Here is a 15,775-nt window from a genome sequence, read left to right on the forward strand (position 1 = left end):
ATAAGAATGGACGAGGGAATGGAAGGTTGAATTGTCTCCTATTATTGTACATCTTCCCAAGGTTGTTCAGATTTCCGGAGTCTCGACGCGCGGGCGCTGTACAACAAGCGCGACTTCACATCCTCATGTCACAAGCAAACCCCACCCGCTTTCACGATCGATTTGCCCAAACCAAGTGATCCAAACCAAGTGATGAAACGTGACAAGAATAATAATAACGACATCATTGAGGAACGACGAAATCTCCATACGCAACAAGTCATTATATCATTTTCGAAATTGCAACGCCGCAAGTCAAGGAGAACTCTGATATCGAGTCCAGCGCGTCTTTCCAAGAAACGCCAACAAGTACTTCGAGACACCACTCCCAGAGAGAACAAAACGGAGGGAAAAATCGACTCCACTCCTCGAACTAAACCAAGAGCGGGTTGAAGACTCTACGATTTTTCCCGAATAAAATGACATCAACGACCAACCCTTCCCACGATCTCCCCTCCGACAACAACGCGCGGAACCATGTCCCCAATGCGACAACATCACCGCGCGATGTCGAAGACGAAGAAGCCTCCCTCCTGCCCCTTGAACGCGAAGTCCTCGACGAATACGCGCGCCTGGCCGGGAATCTCGACGATGTACGTCTCCTTCTCCTTCTCCTTTCCCTACCCTCCCTCCCTCCCCTTCCACCTCTCCCTGCGTTCAACCCATCGTCCATCTCCCTCCCACCCCAATCCAACCCCTCCCACAAAGTTTCACCCACTGACCAAAGGGAAAATCACAACTCGGTGTTGCGACCATCCAGCTCTCCGCCATCCTCGCCGATCTCGCGGCCGAACCTTCGGTGGGAATCCTCGATGCGCTCCGCGGGCTTGAGCGCAAGACGGCCACGGTCTTCACGCTGTTGAAGGCGAGCGTGTATTCGATTGTGCTGCAGCAGGAGATCGCCGATGGCGAAAACGGGCGGTAGGAGATGATGGATTTCTTGTTTGTATGGGTGGGAGTGGGGGAAGGAGTACATGAGGATACGAAGAAGGGAGATGCGGTTGAAGTATGTTTGATTTCTTCGCCTTCCTGAGCAGTGGGAAAGGGAAATGATTTGGCATGAGACTGATTATAACTCGGGTCCGCGAGCCCCTCCATTCCGACGGCTGCGAAATGGTGGCGAAGCCAGATGGCGAGAGCGGTTTTGAAACAACAATTGTTTCTTCTCACTTCTAGGATATCTAAAAAACGATGCAGCAACACAAAATCCTCCCCGCTGCGTGTAGAAACAGCCAAAAAAAACACCAAGAATCTACGCCTACGCCCGCCCATCCACCCTCTTCAGCATAGAACTGTATGCCACTACTTTCTATTACCCATCCTCCCAACCGCCACCTCTTTCCGTTCACTCCAACTCAATCGTGGCTGGTGGCTTTCCAGTGATCTCATACCCAACCCGCGCCACACCCGACACCTCGTTCGCAATCCTCGCTCCAACGTGCTTCAGCCACCCGACGGAGAAATCCTCAAAGACATCCGCGGTCATGAAATCGGTCGTCTGCACGGCCCGCAACCAAATCACCTCCCCGTGTAATCGCTGATCGCCGACGACGGCCACGCTCTTGACGCCCATGACGGCGGCGTACGCCTGGCTGATGGCGCGGTAGTAGCCGGCGGCCTTGATCTCGTCGATCCAGATCTTGTCCGCTTCCTGCGCGATGCGGATCCGTTCCGGGGTGACTTCGCCGATGATACGGATGGCGATTCCGGGGCCCGGGAAGGGGTGGCGCCAGACGAGGTCTTCGGGAATGCCCATGGTGGTGCCGAGCGCGCGGACTTCGTCTTTGAAGAGCTCGCGGAGGGGCTCGATGAGTTTGAGGTTCATCTTCTCCGGCAGGCCGCCGACGTTATGGTGGGTTTTGATGGTGGCGCTAGGGCCCTTGAAGGAGATGGATTCGATGACATCGGGGTACAGTGTACCTTGAAGGAACCATTCGATGTTTCCCGCCAGAGGGGTGTTTTTGGCTGCTTCAGAGATCTCCTTGGCCTTTTGGTCGAAGATGTCGATAAAGGTGCCTCCGATGATCTTGCGCTTCTTCTCGGGGTCTGCAACGCCGGCCAATCGGCTCAAGAACAATTCGCCGGCATTGACTACGGTCAAATTGATGTTAAGTCCCTTAGTGAGGGTCTCTTCCACCTCCTTTGCCTCGTTTAACCGCATCACGCCGTTGTCGACAAATACGGCGTGGAATCGATCACCAATGGCCTCCTGCATGAGCTTCGCAGCTACTGTCGAATCTACACCTCCACTGACCGCACCGATCACCTGTCCCTTCTCGCCGACTAGCGCCCGGATCCGCTCAATCTCCTTCCCGATGAACGACTCCATCGTCCAGTTCTGTTGTGCCTTGCAAATATTTACTGCAAAGTTTTTGATCACTTGCGATCCTCGAGGGGTGTGTGTGACTTCGGGATGGAATTGGATACCATAGTATTCCTTCTCTTCATGCGCAACTCCAGCAAATGGCGCACTACCAGTCTCGGCGATGGTGACAAACCGGTCCGGTAATTGCGAGAGCTTGTCACCGTGCGACATCCATACCTCGAGGCCGTCTTCCAGACCCTCAAAGAGTCGGTCGATGTGTTCCAGCTTTCCCTTATGCCTCGTCACCTGCAGCGCCGTGCGACCATATTCCCGCTTCTCTCCTGCCGCGACATTCTTTCCATGGTTCCAGGCCAACTCCTGCAATCCATAGCAGATTCCCAGGATTGGGACGTTCAGGTTGAACACTTCCGGGTCGACGTGCGGGGCGTCGTCTGCGTAGACGGAATATGGCCCTCCCGACAAGATGACTCCTTTGGGCTTCCAGGTTAACTCGGAAAGTTTCTGTGTGCATGGCAACATTTCTGAGTAGACATTGAGTTCGCGGAGTCGGCGAGTGATGAGGTGAGTGAATTGGGATCCGAAATCGAGGACGAGGATGGTATCGTAGATTTTGTGAGGTTCAGGCGGTGTAACGCCATCTTGTGTATTGTTTGTTGCCGCCATGGCGCAGTGTGTAGGAGAGAGTGTAGATATGTGGACGTCTATGAAGGAATGACATTCACCCAATGTGAACGAAATTTTGACGACAGTGACTCTTTCGTCACCCAACTTCTGGAAACGAAGACCCCTCCAAATTTTTGTTATCGATTAAGAAATTCATACAGCGACTTTTGGCCAACCCAGCCAGAAAATGTAGATTTCATCTCCTCCTCTGGACAATTTGTTCTTCAGAATACCTCAGATTGCACGTTTTTAGTCGGGCATTGTTATCAATATCCTCGACGATGCTATAGCTATGCGTCCAGTCGCTCTTTTCCTCGCCGCTACAGAATCATGTGGTCTGTACATAATAGACATTGCCATTGGAGCTGTCCAGTTGATTCCCGCAATGCTGTGAAGTAACTTGTCATAAGTCGACGTATCTGGCAAATGCCTCGATATTAAATTTGTGTTCGACAACGACGTAGATCAACAACTTGAGACTGGTCAAGAGTTTTTGGCTTATTCGATTACGCGTCTTTCTGAAATAGCAAAAGCTCTACTAAGTTACCCAAGAACAAATCGATCGATAGCAATTCATCCTCAACCATTACGATGCCCAAGCGAAAGGCCGACAGCAACAATGAGAAGCCTTCGAACGAGTCGAAGATGGACATTGATGGCCAAGATGATGACAGTGGAAGTGACGATGTATGATTGTATCATGTATGGACTCAAACTTTCTTGGGTGTTAATCCCAATGCTTTTAGGATGTTTCCATCATCGATGTCGATTTCGAGTGGTTTGACCTAGATTCAACGATCGACTTCCATGGAATTAAAACGCTCCTCCGACAACTTCTCGACGTTGACAACCAGCTATTTGATCTATCAGCTCTTTCAGACCTCATCCTATCACAACAACCTTCCGTCGGTTCAACAGTCAAATGCGACGGCAAGGAGAGTGACCCATACGCCTTCCTAACCGCATTGAACCTATCGCATCTGAAAGACAAACCCATCATCCAAGAACTAACGAAATACCTCATCGAACAAGCCTCGAAAGCTGGGGTTCCTCAACTCTCTTCGCTCCTCTCTCCCGACTCCTCATCCCAAGTTGCCTTGATTTTCTCCGAACGCTTCATCAACATGCCCCACGCCATCGTCCCTCCACTCTACAGCATGCTCCACTCGGAGGTGACATCCGCCGCGGCCAAGGAGTCCAATTTTGGCTTCACCCACTACCTCATACCCTCTCGGACCTACAGCCTCGTTGTTTCCGAACTCGACGCCGAGCCGCAACAGGGCAACTCGAAGAGGTCCAAGAAACAAGCCGCCGCCGCGGCTCAGCCCGAAACCTACTATTTCCATCCCGAGGACGAGGCGCTACATCGACATGCGCTCGCGTATGGTGGGTTCGATTATGTCAAGCAGGGCGATGAGGGCGCGTCGGACGCGAAGAGGGCATTCCAGGATGAGGGTGTGAAGACGCAAGGGCATCTGATCTTGATCGAGGCAAGCAAATTTGAGACCGCGACGAAGGCAGTGGCGGAGTATCTGGGTGGCGCGTAGTAGGTGGGATTCTCGTAGAAATCGAGACATTTGACAGAAAAGCTGTCGGCTGTGTTCCTTGATGGGCTTGATTTGGATGTTACGAGAGATGTCGACGGAACGAGACGCGGTAGTTTATGTAGACTGGTTTCACATACGCTATCAAAAAAGGAGCAAATCTCGAATAATTTGTACATGCTGGAAGTCAGAGAGCGACTCCAGGGTTCTTTTTTCGCTTTACTCGATGCGTGGTTTCTCACACGGCCACTGGTGAGGGAGAAGAATCCGCTCTTTGTTCCCTTCCCCAATGGCCTCTATTTTTTGATGACACGAATTTCATATTTCTCCCTCCAACGTTCCGCAATGCACATAAGAAAAAGCTTAACCAATAACCAAGCTGTTGTCCTCGGGGAAGTCGTATGTTGGCACCTCCAAGTTCAGCGGTGCTGGGCCTTTTCGGATTCGTCCTGAGATGTCGTAATGGCTACCGTGGCACGGGCAGAACCAGCCGCCGAAGTCACCGGCCTCGCCGATCGGCACGCAACCCAAGTGTGTGCAGACACCCAACATGACCAGCCACTCGGGGTTCTTGACTCGGTCGCCGTCGGACTGCGGGTCACGGAGCTTCTCCCAGTCGACGGACTCGGCCTCCTTGATCTCGTCGGCGGTACGGTGGCGGATGAAGACGGGCTTACCACGCCACTTGATGATGACGTTCTTGCCCTCGGGGATGGCGGCGAGGTCGACCTCGACCTTGGCCTGGGCAAGGACATCGGCGGATGCCGACATGTTGACGAGGAAGTCTGCAATTGGACAGGCGCGTCAGTACGAATTCTTCCTACAACGATGCGATCTCATCGTGTCGCATTGAAACTCCTATGAGATGTGTATCCCGACTCACTTGCTACTGTGTCCTTGGCGCCCATAGCCGACAGACCACCGAGGGTTCCGACCATAAAGTACTGGAACACCTTGTTGGCAGTCTCGCTTCCGTTCTTGTATGCCTTGAAGCTGGGGATCTTGGTGGTGTCCTGCTGTCCGCTGGTACCGCGCGAGAAGGGTGAGTTCCATTGGGCGTGCGAGGTCGAGGCGTCGGTGGCACTGGCCTGGGTGCGCTTTTGCATGGCGACGCTGGAGCTGCAGAGCGTCGAGGGCGCCTGCTGGCGCGCCGCTTGGCGGACCAGCGAGGTGGCGGCCTTGGAGGCGATAGACATGACGGGCGGCGGAGTGGAGGAGTTTCAATGGCACACGCGGAGATGGGCGGAGGTGTGGTCGTCGGCGTGCCGCTGAGTTGAGACGTGAGTATCCAGGGAGATTGGAAGTGGTGATGCTTTCGGCTGGCAGACTTTCTTGTCGGATACGGGCGACGGAAACTCCCGCCGAGGTAAGAACGGGACAATCGTGATTGGTGGATTCGGAGAGCTCCAGGGCTGTTGAGGACGTGAATTTCACGCCCGGCTGTTTTAACTACGGTGAGCTTTATGGAGCACCTGGACAAACAATCGCTGCAAACGTTATTATATTGATAAGGTCATCGTCGACTTTCGTCTCACGATGTTCGAGCATCCTTCTGCACCTTTGTAATCAAACATTCGCAACGCTGCCTCAAGCGGATGATCGGCATCATCAGCGAATCAGATTGAGGAGACACAATGTCAGAATACGCCGCCAGGCTGTCCTTGCAACGCAGAACAATCCAAGGAAAAGGGTCTCGAGCTTCTCAGCCATGGCAGTAAATTGAGATTGACCTCTGGGAATTCCACCTCTGATGAATGAATGAGCTTGTGCGAGTTCACCCGCAGCTATATCGGTGTTCTGCTCCGATCTCCTCGATAGTGCCTGCCTAGGTCGTCTATGATAGCAACCGTTATATTGACCATCAGTCGTCTGTCTCTCCTTCGAGGGCTCGATTTCTCTGATGCGTAGCACAGCCCCTACGAAACAATGAAAGCAGGGCGCATTTGCTCTTATCAGCAGCGATTCAATGGATTACCTCTCAGCAGTGACAAAGAGAAGTAAGGGCTCAATTTTCAATGTGACATTGTGAATCAGGCTGGATGCAGTTAATCTCCCGTGTCCGCATTTCCAAGGCAAGTTCGACATATGGTCAGTTTACTACAAGGCAGTCCAAACTCAGAAAGAAAAGCTTTTATTGTGGGTGCAGTGTCTCTTCAAAACTGATGGATGCTACGCCATCGACGTCGCATGAACATTTTCAAGAATCGCCAAGAAGCAAACACTGGTGCAGGACGAGCACAGTCCTTGAGGAGAATGTCAAATTGCGCATATATTTGTTATCCTCCAGACTTGTCGTCAAATGCTGACAATGCTGACAACAGTATATCAATTGCAGAGCTCGTCTCGGCAATTACTTCCGAGCCCAAAGGCGGAGAAGCCTGCACGTGGCGGGGTTCCAGGCAATTCGATCACGACTTTGTATACCTCAATGGCCAATCAGACTCGAATGATCGTGGAATATACTAAATGCGATTGCAGAGTTACGTCGAATATGTCTGTGGCGTCGACATCTCTGTGCCAGTCACATTGGAGCTGCATCTGACCCTTGTGTCGGACATGAAGCTCACACATGCATGGACTGTCCACTTTCCGAGTGCATAAATACAAGAATGGCGACACCGACAAGTGGAATAAATTAACCTCAAGTGCTCTCCCCACAACAAAGACTGCTCACAATGAAGTTCACTCGGGATCTCGTCCTGCAGGGCGGCATTTTATTGATCCTGGTTGAAGCTGTGACTTCGATCTCCATTTCGTGCGGCCCTGACTCGTTTTTTCGGGCGCTCCAGTGGAACTGCGATGTTTGCGGTGACAATTTTCTTCTCGGGAGCTCGCCGATCGTTTGCGCACCTGCCAACGCTACGGTAAGAACGTCTTTGTTCACCTGACTTTCTGGTATATTAACATCCGCCGAATACAAGCTGACCTGAACTCACAATTCGATGACATTCCCGTCGGTCCCATTGGAGAATATCAGCGAATCAATTGGACGAATTTCGAGAATACGGTCAACAAGGTGCCTTTTGTGAAACCAGCCTCTGCGGCCAACTTCGCCAAGTTGCCCGCGGGGAAAAGGGGCATCATCACCTTCGATCTTCAGAGCGATATTGACCGCCCGCAGCGATTTGGAGGCTTCCTAAGCTCCTTCCGCTACGCCTGCGCCTTGCCCTTGACCAGCATTCCGATCAGCTGCAACGTGAAAGTCGCCGAAACATGCGAAACAATTGCTGCGGATGGACTCGGCCGCGTCACCCAGACCAGCATCACGAACTTCAGGTATAATGCATCGTTGACCTCTGGCCTCATCCGCTCATCGTCGTATCCGCCATACACATACTTCTGTACGAATGCTACGTTCAGTGCCAAATCAGTCTTGGGCACGCCTGTGGATCTATACTTGGATGAAGTTTTGCATGGAGTATTCAAGTCGCGTTTCTTTGATAGTGAGGTCTAGTCTATTTGGTATCGTTATCAAAGATTAGGAGCGCCAGCGGGCGATTATCCCCAAGTTCTACATTGATACCGCACACGGTTGTCGACTGAGGGACACATGAATTCACTCAATCGTCATCAACGGCTTTGTAATAGTTTGTGTGGATCAAGGCAGCCTGAACCGATGATATACATATTTGTAAGACATTCGGGCTGCACATACGATCCCTTGGTATGGGCGGCAGCATCGACATGGGTGCTTTAGCGAGATCTCGAAGCTTGATCATCCAGCTAGCATTTCGCTAGTCTATGCAAGCCACTGTCAAGCTTTTCCGTCTGACATGTATCAACCTCACATTTGGTGCAAGACCTCCGCATTTGGAGCACTATTCCGAGGAGCATTAATATATATATATGTATACCTATCAAAGAGTCCAGCATGATTCAACCCGGTCGAAAAGCGGTCCCTCTTTGGCAGCCCTGATCTCGTGATCATCGATCACCATCACCATCATGAAACCCGACATCGTTGCTGCCCTCTACGGGGCCATTCTGCTTGCCATTACGCACAGCGTGTACGCGCAGTCTTATTTCTCCTGCAATCCCGACAGTCCGTACGCTTTTTTTCGCCAGCCGCTATGGAGGTGTCAAGTCTGCGGAGACTATCTCCGTGGTAGTGCTCCCATCGGGTGCAACCCACAAAATGCTACTGTAAGAGGGCACCGTTATTCAAAACAAAATGATCACTGCGAAGGACTCCTCACCGACTGAATCTCCATAGTTCGATGACATCCCGGTCGGACCGATCGGCAACTACCAACAAACGAACTTCACGAACTTCGTCAACGTCGCCGACAACATCCCACATTCTCTGCTGCCCCTGGTGAAACCTGCATCCAAGCCGAAATTCGCCAAACTCGCCGCCGGCAAGACCGGCATTCTCGCCTACAACTTCGACGCGCCCGCCGGGAACTACGTCGGCGGATTCCTGAAGACCATGCGCTTCGCCTGCGCGCTCCCGTTGACGATCATCCCCGTTGCCTGCAAAGTCACCGTGGCCACCACTTGCACCGCCTCTGGGGGATTCGATCCGAACCAGGTGGAGACTACCGTCACGTCCTATCGCTATGCTGGCGGTCTCAATGCGACTCTGGCATCCTTGACGCCTGGTCTGCCGACGCAGTTCAGCTGCTTCAACAATACCATCACTGCCAAATCGCTTCTTGGCGCTCCGGTGGATCTTTACCTTGATGAAGTGCTGCATGGTAATTGGGTTTTTCGGAATATTTGAGTATGTCGTTCATGAAGCTGTGCATTTCAATCAATGTTGTCGATGAGATCCGACTCCTATCATTGCTTTTCACCCATTGCAGAAAATTTCTACGCTTGTTACAGTGTGCTTGCACTTCGGACCTACGCTGGAAGATTCCCTCACCTCGAGCGTCACTTGTTTGCGCACCTGAGCAAGTATGTGACTGTCAACCTTAGCACGTCACCTTGTCGTAAGATTCAGGTGACTGTCATCATTCGAGCTTTGCACGCACGAGCAGTAGTTTCAAAACATCACAATGCAATTATCATCATCAATCTTGTTGTCGCCACTTTCAGCAAGCCCGATCTACCGTGGCTTCAAGGTCATCCGCCGCACAACATTTGCACAAACGACTGACACAAGCCGCCGAAGCTCATTTGTGTTGCTCCTTGATGTGAGGCGATAAGCCAGCTATATCGGCACAATGAGTGGTCGGATCCTCTACCCTTCCATCAGACTGAGGTGCAGAAAAGACCTGGTGACGTTATTGAACACCAATCTCCCCGAGAGAAGTCTAACTTTGGCCGATGAAATCGACGACGTATTACGAGCGGCCGGCCAGAACTTTGTCGCATTCCGAGACCCAGGCATGAGGAATAGTCAAAGGCACGGGATTTTGGTCTCGGCGATGTTGATGCATGGCACGCTGCTGCAAAAGTATCACCTTTCAACCATGACTCTTTTGTAATCCACGGCTCACAGGTATATGTTGGAAGTATTCGTCGTTGACGATTCTCTCATGTTCTAACGTCCTACAGTCTGGTGGTGCACATACCATCTTAGCCGCCTAATCACGAATGGCTTCAGACGATGCATCAGACGACCAGCCCCGCGACAGGAACACATCCGTACACATCCCTGATGACTCTCATCATCGTACGCGATACTCTGCGAACACGTCGTCCATTTCACGTAAGTTGCTGCCCTGTTCCGGGGCCGACTCATCAGCTCTTCCCTTGAGCTCGGAACCATCAACGACGACCACCGTCACACGCTGCTCGCGTCTAAACGTCTTCTGCCGTCGAACCTTGAGCTCATTCGCGACCTCCTCCTCATCAGAGCCCGCCGCAACGCCATACTCGATCCTTACCCTCGCTGGGATCCGCTCGAGGATAAGGGCCAGCAGTATGCCCAGCATGTCCCGCATGGCCGCGCTCGCCGCATCCGGATCGGTGCGCAAGACCACCGCGATCCGCAATTCCTCAATAGAAGTAAACGCCCGGAGGACATCTAGATCCAGCTCTGTGAACGGCGCGCGATAGGTGGCGGTGCAGTCCAGGACTAGGCAGACCCGCCGTAATCTCTGGAGCACGCTCTGAGGCAAACGCGATTCCGCGATGAGCGGCGCGTCGAGGGCTCCGGCGTCAACGACCACGCATGTCGAGTTTTTCGTGTAGAGGAGGTGTTTCGCCTCGTCGTAAACTTGACGACATGCCGCTAAGAGGGGAGGTGATACCCTCGGAACGACGGCTTTCCGACAGGTTGCTGAGGATGTGAGATGCAGACATCCAGTCGGCGCAAGTGATGCCTCATAGATGCGTATTCGGAGCTCGGCTGGAAGCGCAAGAAGTGGGCAGGGCACAGTCCCAGCCATTACGTGGAGGACGACTCAGACGATTCGTGTCTTCCCGACACATAAATGTGGTTCCGGGCGTTTGTTGCGATCGTGACTATCGAAGCGTGCGGGTCTAAGAATCTTGACAACTCCAGTGATATACTGGAAATGGACGAGTGGGATCCAAGCGTGTGCACATCTTGGTCCTGATTATTATTTATATTCACTCTCAAACCATGTTTACGGCACAGCACATCATCTCCATGGGATACGGCAGGACAGCAGGATATCCAATCAGCCACGCCATCGATGGAGGTTCCAAAGTTGCCCAGATGGTACTGTGAATGCTGTAACTCAACCCTGGAAGGCCGAAGCGAACCCTGAAGCCAAGGGGGACGGATCATCCCGCCGAACCCGCAACCTAGATTCCGGGAGGTCGTGCCCGAGCTAGAGAATGCGGCGGCGGCGGCGGGAAGGAGGAGAAGAATATCAAGTCCCTCACTTTCCCTGAATCCTTATTGCTTGACCGCCTGGAAACACCACCGCGACGACGACGACAACTTCACCTCTTCGTCCTTGGGCATCTAGATCTACAGAGCACGAGATCGTACGTATTCTTCCAGTCCGACAGCATTGTCGTCGGCATTGTCTCGCTCCGCCAGCGGAAGTGCGTTCACGAGACGCGTTGCACGCAAAATGCCGTGGGGATCGCTCCGCTAACACAACACACCCATGCAGAGGAACTTCCCAGGATTAATAACCTCCCTCCATCACCGCCAACATGCGTGAAATTGTACGTATCCTCTCGGTCACACTCGGCATGTCGCATCGGTCGCTGCCGGTGATGATGGAAATTACCGAATTGATTACCAAATGAATTGGTCTTGCTGACTTGGATGTTCTTTCCTGCACACAGATCCATCTCCAGACCGGCCAATGTGTAAGCTATCTCGACGGTTTCCCGGCTTCAACGCAGAGCAGCCGGCTCACATCTTCCACAGGGTAACCAAGTCGGCGCCGCTTTCTGGGACACCATCTCTGGAGAGCATGGCCTGAGCGAGGCCGGTGTGTAAGTTGCTTCCATCCCGACCGCCCGGCTGGATTCCTGCCTGGTCAGATAGCTGATCTCGTATTTTCACAGCTACACCGGCAGTTCCGACTTGCAGCTCGAGCGCATGAACGTCTACTTCAACGAGGTCAGTGAACAATCACATACATGCAAGCATGCCGTCATGAATCTGCAAACACCCCGCTTGGATGTAATTCCATATTGACACTGCTCCCCAGGCGTCTGGTAACAAATATGTTCCCCGTGCCGTCCTCGTCGATCTCGAGCCAGGCACCATGGATGCCGTTCGTGCCGGTCCCTTTGGCCAGCTGTTCCGTCCTGACAACTTCGTGTTTGGACAATCCGGAGCCGGTAACAACTGGGCGAAGGGTCACTACACCGAGGGTGCCGAGCTCGTCGACCAAGTCCTCGACGTCGTTCGTCGCGAAGCCGAGGGTTGCGACTGTCTGCAAGGTTTCCAGATTACTCACTCCCTCGGAGGAGGAACTGGATCTGGCATGGGAACGCTCCTGATCAGCAAAATTCGTGAGGAATTCCCCGACCGAATTATGGCAACATTTTCCATCATGCCATCGCCGAAGGTGTCTGACACTGTCGTCGAACCTTACAACGCAACCTTGTCCATCCACCAGCTCGTCGAGAACTCGGACGAAACCTTTTGCATTGACAACGAGGCTCTCTACGACATTTGCCTTCGTACCTTGAAGCTCACCAACCCCAGCTACGGCGACCTCAACCACTTGGTGTCGACTGTCATGTCTGGTGTCACTACCTGTCTTCGTTTCCCCGGTCAGCTCAACAGGTAAGCCGACGGTTCGATCTCATCTCTGTCACAATTACTGATCGCAATTCATCGTAGCGACTTGCGAAAGCTTGCTGTCAACATGGTTCCCTTCCCTCGTCTGCATTTCTTCATGGTCGGATTCGCCCCGCTCACTAGCCGTGGAGCCCACAACTTCCGTGCCGTCACCGTCGCCGAATTGACTCAACAGATCTTCGACCCGAAGAACATGATGGCTGCCTCTGACTTCCGTCACGGCCGCTACCTGACTTGCTCCGCCATCTACCGTGGACGTGGTGTCTCGATGAAGCAAGTCGAGGACCAGATCCGTGGTGTGCAGGACAAGAACCAGGCCTACTTCGTCGAATGGATCCCCAACAACGTCCAAACTGCGTTGTGCTCGATCCCTCCTCGCGGTTTGACCATGAGCAGCACTTTCGTCGGAAACAGCACCTCCATCCAGGCCTTGTTCAAGCGCATCGGTGACCAATTCGGCGCCATGTTCCGTCGCAAGGCTTTCTTGCATTGGTACACTGGCGAGGGTATGGACGAGATGGAGTTCACTGAGGCCGAGAGCAACATGAACGACTTGGTCTCTGAGTACCAGCAATACCAGGAGGCGTCGGTTGATGAGGAGGGCGAGTACGACGAGGAAGCTCCTCTTGAGGACGAGGAGTAAGCGTTATATGCCGTGGGCGCCTCTGTGTGCGTTCCTTCGGTTTGAACGGGAGCGAAACTTTCCATCGATTGTCGGATCGCGCGCTGTTGGCAAATTAGAAAGGTCTGAAGTGTGTGTGAGAGAGAGAGAGAGAGTAGTCTAATCCAAAATGAAAAATCGGGTTGAGCTTCACGGCTCCCTTGAAGTTTTCGATTCCTCGATATCGTCTCGTTCGTATGTGGATTGACGGACGCTGCACCAATCCGCTTTTTCTACTCATCAGAGGCCCATCACATGCAATCCACGGGAGCAGTCGCAGGCGCAGGATCCGCTGTATCGCAATATTCGCTCGCTCCTCGGTGACTGCTCGGGGCTTACGTAATTGCTCGCTTGCCCAAAGTTGGTGAATCATCGTCGTATGACGGACGATGCCTAGAATGTCGACAACCCACCCGACCGACGGGTCAATTCGCCCTCTAAGAGTCCACGAGAGTATATAATCATCCGCTCGAGAGAAACCGCGGTCTGCTTTCAGAAGAAAAAACACCATCATCGCATCGCATCGCAGCCAACCAACCAAGCGAACCTTTCGTCTCACAGGCGGTGATCGACACGAGATGTCCCATCAAAGCACAATCGGTCACTACTTTCGCGGCGGTCCTAACCAGAACAACAAGAACAACGACAATAACAACAACAAGAACAAGAATAAACGCCGCACCGACTACAAATCGACATATGACAGCGACCATCCCTCCAACACAAAACCAGAAGAACAAGAACAAGAACAAGAAGAAGAAGGATCCTCATCCCCCTCCACCAAGCGCCAGAAACTCGCCCCTCCCCAAGTCCACCCTCTCTCATCATCATCAGCGTCCAACAATCTCCAAATCGTCCACAGCACAGGCGACCTCTTCACCCTGCCCCCACGGAACAACAGCCTCCTCGTGCACGCCTGCAACACCCAGGGGTCCTGGGGCGCCGGGATCGCGAAGGTCTTCGCGAGGGAATTCCCCGACGCGTATACCGCCTATCGGGAACATTGTCGTCGCAACGAAGGGGCGGATCTCGTGGGCACGGCGCTGTTGATCCCTCCGCCGGCTTCGAATCCCGAGGAGAACGGAGCGATTGATGGGCGTGCGGCGTGTCGCAACAGCAGCAGCGGCAGCGATCGCAGCGATCGCAACCCCCGGCGAGCACCGCGGCAGTTCGTCGGCTGCCTCTTCACCTCGCGCTCCTTCGGCCGGAAAGTCTCCCCGCCCGACCAGATCCTCGCGGCGACGGCGACGGCCGTCCGGGACCTCTTGCGGCAGGTGGAGGAGTGGAACGAGGCTCACTGTCGTGGAGGCGAGAGGCGCGATGACCAGAAACAAAGGTGCGAGGATGATGGGGACGACGAAGACCGCCGGATCCGTTCCGTCCATATGTGTAAGATCAACGCGGGCCTGTTCAACGTCCCCTGGGAAGACACCCTGCGGGTTTTGAAGCGGGTGAGGGTTTTTTCAGAGGTCGCTGATGGGGATGGGGAGGGGGATGGCGATGGCGGCCAGGCGCGGAGGAAGCATGCAATCGGCGGGATCCGCAGCATCGAGGTGATTTCGCCGCCGGCGGGTTGATTAATTGGTTGGGGAGGATCTCCTGGTGGATGGATGGACACGCCTCTGTGTGTATGGACTAAGGGGCTCTGGAGGGACAGCCCGCATGCAGGAAATCTCCATGACTATTTCCATCACGGTGATGGTCATAAAGATGATGAGGATGATGGTGATGATGATGACAACAACAATAATAATAATAAAGGGAACTACCCGCCAAATCCGGCTGCTTTTTGATTTTGTTCCCCTGATCCCCTTTTCCCGTCTATTCTTTCTTTTCTGTTCGCGAGAAGGGAGGAAGGGTGACAAGAAAAGAAAAGGAAAGGAAAGCGAAAACAATTCTTCTCCATGGCGGAACCGAGGGCACAGAGGAGGAGATGGGCGATGGTTGTGTGAACCACGAGAACGACAACAGCTACAGTCATCACAACAACAGCAACGAACCTGTGGCGGGAGGGAGCAGCAAGTGCCAGGCAGCAGTAGCTGGGGCAGCAGCAGCAGCAGCAGCAAGCAGCAACGGCAGTAGCAGGAGTGGGAACAAAAGCAGGAGTAGCACCAGAGGAGACGGAATTGCAAAGGGAGCAGGAGCAGGAGCAGGAGCAGAGACCTTACCCACCCATCCACCGACGACGACGACGACGAAACAAAACAAAATACTAATTCAGCATTGCATTAGATTGCATCTCCAGACGACGATCCCGGGATGGTGGTGGTGGTGAAAGAATTGAATGTGAATGTGAATGTGAAAATCTCCCAAACAAACAAAAACTTATCGTCCATTCCATTCCATTCCGTTAATTC

General features: G+C 53.1%; 10 protein-coding genes across 10 annotated transcripts; 7 read left to right on the forward strand and 3 right to left on the reverse strand.

The window, feature by feature from the left end:
• Positions 1–542: 542 nt before the first annotated feature.
• On the forward strand, positions 543–952 carry K489DRAFT_306075 (DASH complex, subunit Dad3; the record flags this gene model as incomplete). Its single annotated transcript, XM_033600557.1, has 2 exons — positions 543–632; positions 800–952. Coding segments are annotated over 2 exons (243 nt in total), but the record flags the coding sequence as incomplete, so codon positions are not given.
• Positions 953–983: 31 nt separating this feature from the next.
• K489DRAFT_381852 (GMP synthase) lies at positions 984–3,128 on the reverse strand. Its single transcript, XM_033605232.1, has one exon. It carries the CDS (start codon positions 3,026–3,028, stop codon positions 1,385–1,387), a length of 1,644 nt encoding a protein of 547 aa, XP_033458884.1. The 5' UTR covers positions 3,029–3,128; the 3' UTR covers positions 984–1,384.
• A 646-nt stretch (positions 3,129–3,774) lies between these two features.
• Positions 3,775–4,575, forward strand: K489DRAFT_321349 (uncharacterized protein; the record flags this gene model as incomplete). The annotated part of the gene is made up of 1 exon (XM_033601541.1): positions 3,775–4,575. A coding segment is annotated over one exon (801 nt), but the record flags the coding sequence as incomplete, so codon positions are not given.
• Positions 4,576–4,673: 98 nt separating this feature from the next.
• On the reverse strand, positions 4,674–5,821 carry K489DRAFT_381853 (ubiquinol-cytochrome c r). The gene is made up of 2 exons (XM_033605233.1): positions 5,456–5,821; positions 4,674–5,357 (listed from the first exon to the last, which is right to left on the reverse strand). The coding sequence occupies exons 1-2, from the start codon at positions 5,766–5,768 to the stop codon at positions 4,936–4,938; spliced, it is 735 nt and encodes a 244-aa protein (XP_033458886.1). The 5' UTR covers positions 5,769–5,821; the 3' UTR covers positions 4,674–4,935.
• Positions 5,822–6,945: 1,124 nt separating this feature from the next.
• On the forward strand, positions 6,946–7,564 carry K489DRAFT_381854 (uncharacterized protein). Its single transcript, XM_033605234.1, has 2 exons — positions 6,946–7,436; positions 7,494–7,564. Exons 1-2 carry the CDS (start codon positions 7,248–7,250, stop codon positions 7,500–7,502), a joined length of 198 nt encoding a protein of 65 aa, XP_033458887.1. The 5' UTR covers positions 6,946–7,247; the 3' UTR covers positions 7,503–7,564.
• Positions 7,565–8,517: 953 nt separating this feature from the next.
• K489DRAFT_411261 (uncharacterized protein) lies at positions 8,518–9,295 on the forward strand (the record flags this gene model as incomplete). The annotated part of the gene is made up of 2 exons (XM_033607788.1): positions 8,518–8,715; positions 8,786–9,295. The coding sequence occupies 2 exons, from the start codon at positions 8,518–8,520 to the stop codon at positions 9,293–9,295; spliced, it is 708 nt and encodes a 235-aa protein (XP_033458888.1).
• A 635-nt stretch (positions 9,296–9,930) lies between these two features.
• Positions 9,931–11,086, reverse strand: K489DRAFT_381857 (uncharacterized protein). Its single transcript, XM_033605235.1, has 2 exons — positions 10,075–11,086; positions 9,931–10,018 (listed from the first exon to the last, which is right to left on the reverse strand). Exon 1 carries the CDS (start codon positions 10,908–10,910, stop codon positions 10,188–10,190), a length of 723 nt encoding a protein of 240 aa, XP_033458889.1. The 5' UTR covers positions 10,911–11,086; the 3' UTR covers positions 9,931–10,018; positions 10,075–10,187.
• A 523-nt stretch (positions 11,087–11,609) lies between these two features.
• On the forward strand, positions 11,610–13,532 carry K489DRAFT_381859 (beta-1 and beta-2 tubulin). The gene is made up of 6 exons (XM_033605236.1): positions 11,610–11,664; positions 11,788–11,811; positions 11,873–11,940; positions 12,013–12,067; positions 12,159–12,742; positions 12,800–13,532. The coding sequence occupies exons 1-6, from the start codon at positions 11,653–11,655 to the stop codon at positions 13,398–13,400; spliced, it is 1,344 nt and encodes a 447-aa protein (XP_033458890.1). The 5' UTR covers positions 11,610–11,652; the 3' UTR covers positions 13,401–13,532.
• A 680-nt stretch (positions 13,533–14,212) lies between these two features.
• K489DRAFT_300415 (uncharacterized protein) lies at positions 14,213–14,878 on the forward strand (the record flags this gene model as incomplete). The annotated part of the gene is made up of 3 exons (XM_033600402.1): positions 14,213–14,516; positions 14,577–14,717; positions 14,781–14,878. Coding segments are annotated over 3 exons (543 nt in total), but the record flags the coding sequence as incomplete, so codon positions are not given.
• Positions 14,879–15,173: 295 nt separating this feature from the next.
• K489DRAFT_258127 (uncharacterized protein) lies at positions 15,174–15,740 on the forward strand. The gene has a single exon (XM_033600018.1). The coding sequence runs from the start codon at positions 15,352–15,354 to the stop codon at positions 15,691–15,693; it is 342 nt and encodes a 113-aa protein (XP_033458892.1). The 5' UTR covers positions 15,174–15,351; the 3' UTR covers positions 15,694–15,740.
• The last annotated feature ends 35 nt before the right edge of the window (positions 15,741–15,775 follow it).

This window comes from Dissoconium aciculare (assembly GCF_010015565.1).
Source record: "Dissoconium aciculare CBS 342.82 unplaced genomic scaffold K489scaffold_8, whole genome shotgun sequence".
Taxonomy (NCBI): Eukaryota; Fungi; Ascomycota; class Dothideomycetes; order Mycosphaerellales; family Dissoconiaceae; genus Dissoconium; species Dissoconium aciculare.

What these genes read in the sequence shown, in the direction of transcription:
- K489DRAFT_381852 (XM_033605232.1), bottom strand. Translation starts at nt 3,028, where the DNA reads ATGGCGGCAACAAACAATACACAAGATGGCGTTACACCGCCTGAACCT.
- K489DRAFT_381853 (XM_033605233.1), bottom strand. Translation starts at nt 5,768, where the DNA reads ATGTCTATCGCCTCCAAGGCCGCCACCTCGCTGGTCCGCCAAGCGGCG. An exon ending in CGCCAAGGACACAGTAGCAA is followed by an intron (nt 5,358 to 5,455) that starts GTGAGTCGGGAT and finishes GTCCAATTGCAG; the next exon opens with ACTTCCTCGTCAACATGTCG.
- K489DRAFT_381854 (XM_033605234.1), top strand. Translation starts at nt 7,248, where the DNA reads ATGAAGTTCACTCGGGATCTCGTCCTGCAGGGCGGCATTTTATTGATC.
- K489DRAFT_381857 (XM_033605235.1), bottom strand. Translation starts at nt 10,910, where the DNA reads ATGGCTGGGACTGTGCCCTGCCCACTTCTTGCGCTTCCAGCCGAGCTC.
- K489DRAFT_381859 (XM_033605236.1), top strand. An exon ending in TGAACGTCTACTTCAACGAG is followed by an intron (nt 12,068 to 12,158) that starts GTCAGTGAACAA and finishes ACTGCTCCCCAG; the next exon opens with GCGTCTGGTAACAAATATGT. An exon ending in TTCCCCGGTCAGCTCAACAG is followed by an intron (nt 12,743 to 12,799) that starts GTAAGCCGACGG and finishes AATTCATCGTAG; the next exon opens with CGACTTGCGAAAGCTTGCTG.
- K489DRAFT_258127 (XM_033600018.1), top strand. Translation starts at nt 15,352, where the DNA reads ATGGGCGATGGTTGTGTGAACCACGAGAACGACAACAGCTACAGTCAT.